The sequence below is a fragment of the Kryptolebias marmoratus genome, linkage group LG5, assembly GCF_001649575.2.
Source record: "Kryptolebias marmoratus isolate JLee-2015 linkage group LG5, ASM164957v2, whole genome shotgun sequence".
Taxonomy (NCBI): Eukaryota; Metazoa; Chordata; class Actinopteri; order Cyprinodontiformes; family Rivulidae; genus Kryptolebias; species Kryptolebias marmoratus.
This window is the reverse complement of record NC_051434.1, coordinates 21,287,009-21,293,265: the sequence shown is the minus strand read 5'-3', so window position 1 is coordinate 21,293,265 and position 6,257 is coordinate 21,287,009. Positions and strand designations below refer to the sequence as shown.

The following is a 6,257-nucleotide window of genomic DNA, read 5'->3' as shown; positions in this document are numbered from 1 at the left end:
TGTGTGTGTGTGTGTGTGTGTGTGTGTGTGTGTTTGCAGATAGGTCCATGAATCATGTCACAGAGGCCATTGTCTTTTATAATGATGGAATAATATCAGTGAGCTCTGGACGGACACAGAGATGTAGGCAGAGGGGGACATCTTGTTTACATAGTTCCAGGAGAAATTTGAAGATAGCTGACCAAGGTCAGCCTAGGGGAGCTGAATTCACAAACAAGTAGTAGTTGTTTTGGTTCAGACAGACTGTTTTTGTCTGCCTTGAAAGTCTTGCTGATACTTCTCAAATGGCGAATCAAAACAGCCAAATTCCAGGACCATTTTGCCTGTTTCGAGCGAAGCAACTTTCTTCAAGATGTTACCCATATTATTCATGAGTTCCAGAAACGCAGTTCAGTCTGCGGTCCTGTAAAGGAATCGCATCCAACTTGCGAGTCAGCTCGCGTATCCACACAGTTTGATTGCTGATCGCCGAACCCATCAAACGAATTTGACAATAAATCAGGTAACTGCCTAATCCAAACAGCAGAAATCCTGTTATCAGAAATCCAAATATGTAGAGATCCTCCGCGTCAACCCACCGCTGTTTTGTCTTTGTCCCGCCAAGCCAAGTAGTAATAGAGCCATTTTAGAGTCGACATGTGAATAAGCAAGCTTGCTTTGAAGCTAAAGTATGTTATTTAGTGATGACAAACAGTCTGCATGACCACCCGGCCGCATGATTTAAAAGACTAAACAGCACTGAACAGATTTATTACAGAGGAGGAGATCAAACTTTGTTTGGTTAATCACAAAAGAGACTTGCTAACCTGAGTTTATCCATCATGTTTTGAAACTGATATGAGGGAGACATCCAGAGGGAGACATCCATCACGTTTACTATGTAATGCTCCACTCCTCATTTGGTTCCACAAAGCTCTCTTCATTTCTGAAAGCTCACATCTATGCAGGACATGGCTGGCTTGATTAGGAGTTGTTAAGCAATCAGAGGCAGTTTGAAGACATTGTGCAGAACTGTTTAGTGAAACAGACTTGTGTCATTACTTAGCTGTTATCCTCCCAATCCGCCAAGGAAGGAGGGAGACTGTCATGGTGTGGGGAAAAGGAGGCGAACACAGAGCGCAGACTCATGATGAAAAAAGAAAACTAATTTATTAAAATAAAATAATCAAAAACAAAGGCTGACGTGGCAGCAAGAAGAAAACTAAATACAAAACAAACTAAATACAAAACCTGAACGGACATGGGCAGGAGACAAGCAGAACCAGACATCAGGGAAATAGACAAACAAACCAGCGAGTAAGTGGAGGAGATGACTGGGTTTTAAAGACAGAGGGTAATTAGGTGAAGTGGGCACAGGTGAGTGATAACGAGGAGCAGGTGGAGATGGGCTCAGCAGGAAACAAGTGACTAACTGAGGAGAGGTGAATAATGACAGGAAACAAAGACACAAGGAACAAGAACTGTTCTAAGACCAGACTAACAAAGATAACTGAATAAAATACACAATAAACTCAAGCTGAAACATGAAGACAATAAAAGCAATAAACTGAATACAAAAACCCAAATCCTGACAGAGACTGAGCAACACAACAGTGACACAGTGGCATAAAACCTATTGTTTTGGTTTTTGTTTCATTTCTTTTTGGCATCATTTTTCTCTCACTTCATGAGACAAAATGGCCACTAATGGCAATTTAAATTTTCAAGGCATGTTTTATATAATGAGAAGGCCCAGCTGTTAAACTTGTTTTTTTTTAACAAAGGACACCCTTCAAGAGTGATAATTTCTTATCTTTGCCAGGGCATGGAAACCTAAGATATTTTGTTTGCATTATGCATCATACACTGACTTAGTGGCTGAATAAAGAGAATATCTTTGTTGCTGAAGGTGGAGGGAAGATTATTTAAAGCCAACTACCAGAATGGAGTTGATGTTATCAGTCTACAGGAGTAGCAGGTGATCAGGAACTCTCTGAGAGAGGAAAGAGGGTGGGATTCAGAGTACAGAAATGTCAAAACGTGAAAGTGGTTTTATGGGTTATCAGAGGCAACATTAGCTCCTGACTAAAATGTTATCAGATGGTTACATTTACCACACAAAGAAAGGATTGTGGCAAGAGTACGGGAAAACAAAGATAGTCGATAGAAAAGTAATGTTAAAGAAAACAATTCAAACTGATAATAAAAAAGAATTTTTATTCCATAATTATTCATTTTTACCCCTGTGGGTGTCAGTAGATGCCTCCTCTCTGTGGTTCCAGCTTGTCCCCAGCTCACATGCAATTTGAGAATAATTTTAATCCCTGCATGCAGGCTGGCAGGTCTGGCCAAAAGATTGTTTTAGGTTTTTTTATTTATTTATTTTATTCAGGGCACAGCTGCATGCTGGACTGGAAATGCAGCTAAGAGATAATCTTGTTGAATCCTCAGTAATGAGTGGTGCTTTTAGGAAGCGATTACAGTACGCCACGTATGAGCCATGTGATGGACAGCCATGTCTCTGCTGTCATGCAGGGTCTCAGAGGAGACAAAGGAGAGCCTGGCAACCCAGGATTACCGGGCTTCAGTGGGCCAAAGGGCCCAACGGTGAGTGCCAGATAATCATCAGCATTCTCCTTTAATAAAAGCACATTTTATGGCAAAAATAAGAGAGTATTTTTTTTATTCTGATTTCCAGGGCCCACCTGGTCCCATTGGCCCTGAGGGAAAACAGGTAAAAACTTCCAAAGATAGCTGACACTTCCTGAAAGTTGAGTTGTGGGGATATTTTTTGAGTATTTCTGCTTGTATTCTGTAGGGAATACCAGGCCGAGCAGGAGATCGTGGTCTCAAAGGAGATAAGGTGAGATGGAAGTCAGGAGTGCCTGTTTACCTAAAGAATTATTTTCTTGTTTATTTGATTCTTAGCATATCCAGTTTCCATAATATTAATAGCACTCCAGCAAAAACAAACTATAAAAATATAGAAATCAAAACAACAAAATCTAACAAAAATAAACTGACAGAACAAAAGCCCAGAGACTATACAACATGGATCCTAACACCACCTGGACACTGTGGACAGACGTTGGAATACAGAATACGGACAAACAATTATGATATTTTCTGAGGGAGCAATCCAAAGCTGCCATCCTGCCAACACATGGAAGAGAAGAATTGGTCTAGCCCTAACTCAAACAAAGTCCAAATATAGAACAAGAATCCCAGAGACTACCGAGGATGAAGGAGCACATGGAGCCTAGTCAGTGGGCCTGAAGAACATAGTTATAAAAAAAATGTCTCCTAAGAGAATAAAAACCTGATGGAATCAGCTGATAAATGACAGATCAGAGGATAAAAGCTAAGAAGTTGATCAACTTTGCTATTCTTTACTTTAAAGACTCTTAAAAAAAACAACTTCACGGCACACAAATAATTCATAAAGCATTCAAAATGATGTGATTCAATATTTCAATATAGGCAGCAGGTTATTTTATATTGTACAATGATGTGTACATGTTGTCAGACTGATCACTGAAACCAGTTTTTCACAATATAAATGCCCTAAAATCAGTTTAGAAATGTCATTTTAGGCTCTCATTTCTTCCCTTTATTAAAGCTAATTGATGTTGCAGTTTTATAATTGAAAATCCTAATGAGTCATCTTTACAACAACTTGTAAGGATCATGCATTTGTATAATGAGAAACACAGTTAAATGTGTGAGTAATGTTCTCCTGTTGGTATGCACTTATGTTTTAAGCTTTTGGACTGCCAGGTGTTTGCATGTGCTTCAAGCATCAACACCATCTTTGTCCCTTCAGCAAAAGGCCTGTGCAAAAGGGGTATCTTGAGGCAAGTCTTTCTTTACGCAGCGTGGCAACATTATTTGGTGTCTGCTCTGGTACCATTTCCAAACCTAGGGCTAAGTTCCATGAGATTTGTGAAGTCAAAGACAGATCACAAAGTGGGCATCCCAGGGGGACAGCACCCTTAGGAGACTGGTTCTTCACTTTTGCTTCACTGAGGAACCATAGGCTTGCTTCCAGAGATTTAAAGTCAAGATTTGCCCCACTGTTCCACAGATAGTTTCCTGATCAAATGGTGAGGAACAGGCACTGCATGCATGGTCTTTATGCTTATAAAGCTACCAGGAAGCCTGCAATGACTGCCCTTCACTGTCAGGCCAGTTTGTGCTGATGCCAACTGCGCCAACAGTGGAACTTGGAAGAGAGGAAGAATGTGGGGCAACGTTCTGTGATAAACTGAGGTTCTGTCATGGGAAGCAGGATGGCAGGACCAAAGTATGGAGACAGCGTGAGGAATGCATGCAGATTGCTGCATGTATCACAAGACATCTTTCAACAAGGTCTGTGTGATAGTGTGGGGCAGGATCTCTCTCACAAACAAAACAGAACCTGTCATCATTGACAGTAATCTCAATGCAGTGAGATTTCATAATGAAACTGTGAAACCAGTGGTGATCCCATATCTCCAGGATCTGGCACCTGATTTCATCCTCCAGGATGACAATGCTCTCCCCCACAGACCCAGGATCATCCTAAAGTACCTCCAGAATTTGGGAGTGGGTAGGATGCAATGGTATGCCATGAGACCAGACTTCAACCCAAATGAACACTTATGGGATCAGCTTGTGTGGAGTGTGCATGCTAGAGTGACCACAGCCACCATGTTGGTTGAGCTTCAACAACTCGTGGTTGAGGATGGGATGCCATTGCACTGCAAAATGTGACCATAGCTGGTGACCAGCATGAGGAGGAGGTTCCAAGTGCCTAATAGCCAGTATGTGTTTTTTTCCCTCATTACTGTGGGAGAGTGCAACCATTCAATGCACCAAGCAAGTAAAAGCAAAAATGATTCTAACAGGAGCTTATTCTAGAGGATTTGGAGCTTATAAAATGGACCTTTGCTAGTGAAAAATTTCTTTAAGCAGATCAATTAAAGACAACTGATCTAGACCGTTTCAAGTAGCGTGTAGTATTGGTTGCATATATTCAACACATACAGATTCTATTATCACATCCAAAAAACTCTAAAAACTTCTTTTACAGCCCAGATGTAACCCATGAATTACGTTTAATAACTATTAGGTAGGTAGGTAGGTACATTTATTTATATAGCACTTTTCAGCACGAGGCGACTCAAAGTGCTATTAATATTTAAAACATACAAATAATGGTTATCATATAATCCAGGGTGACCATGGTACAAAAGGAGATAAAGGACAAGGTGGGGAGCCTGGTATACCTGGAAATCCTGGCCCCCCTGGCAGAAAAGGCCATACTGGAATGATGGGCATGTCAGGCCCACCAGGTGAAATCGGACCCCCAGGACCACAGGGACCTTCAGGAAACCCTGGTATGCCAGGACCCAGGGTGAGTCAATAACACTCAGCAGGAACAGATGAACTGGAAAAAGGCACTGATGCCTGAGTTACTCATGAACAACTGTGTTACTTCAGGGAGAGTCAGTGTCACTGGAGCAGATGAGAAGGCTCATCCAGGAGGAGCTGGCAAAACAATTAGATGGTGAGGTGATCATTTGATGGAGTTGGGGGAGGAGGAAATAATTGACCTGATTTAAAATAACTTTCCCAACAATTTATGGGACAAAGCTAACGTATGGTTTGCCTTCAGACAAACTGGCGTACCTCATGGCTCAGATCCAGCCTGCCCATGTGAAAAGTACAGCAGGTCGCCCAGGACCTCCGGGCTCTCCTGGTAAGGATGGCAGCACTGGACGACCGGGACCCCCTGGTGAGCCGGGAATGCCTGGACAAAATGGAGGAGAAGGACCCAGGGGTCCAATGGGCCCTAAGGGTAGGAGAAAGACTCAAAGCTCTGTAAAGCACTTCTTTGACAGTTCTTTGACAGTTTATTTATTTGTAGATACGATGTCTGACACTCATCACTGCAAGAAAGGATAAATGATGCCTTTTGAATGTCAAATGGATTCATGCAAAATGGACTGCATTTATGTAGTGTTTTTCTAGTCTTACTCACCACTCAAGGAGCTTTTTTACACCACAAGTTACGTTTACACAATCACAGTCACACACACTCACAGATAGGTAGGTAGGTAGGTAGGTACATTTATTTATATAGCACTTTTCAGCACGAGGCGACTCAAAGTGCTTTACAACACAAGAACAAAATTACAGACAGAGTTACAGAACATGACAAGATAACTAAGCTAAAACATGACAATGCTAACAAAGGTACAGGATAACTAAACTACTAAAACATGATATTACTAAAC

General features: G+C 41.5%; 1 protein-coding gene across 4 annotated transcripts in view; it reads left to right on the top strand.

Annotated features, from left to right (window-relative positions):
• Nucleotides 1–6,257, top strand: part of col22a1 (collagen, type XXII, alpha 1) — an 89,969-nt gene that overhangs the window by 76,652 nt on the left and 7,060 nt on the right. For all 4 annotated transcript variants that reach the window (XM_017428355.3, XM_017428356.3, XM_037975677.1 and 1 more), the window contains 6 exons: nucleotides 2,515–2,586; nucleotides 2,678–2,713; nucleotides 2,798–2,842; nucleotides 5,195–5,374; nucleotides 5,461–5,527; nucleotides 5,636–5,818. In XM_017428355.3, coding sequence (XP_017283844.1) covers nucleotides 2,515–2,586; nucleotides 2,678–2,713; nucleotides 2,798–2,842; nucleotides 5,195–5,374; nucleotides 5,461–5,527; nucleotides 5,636–5,818 — 583 coding nt within the window. The remainder of the gene's footprint in view (nucleotides 1–2,514; nucleotides 2,587–2,677; nucleotides 2,714–2,797; nucleotides 2,843–5,194; nucleotides 5,375–5,460; nucleotides 5,528–5,635; nucleotides 5,819–6,257) is intronic.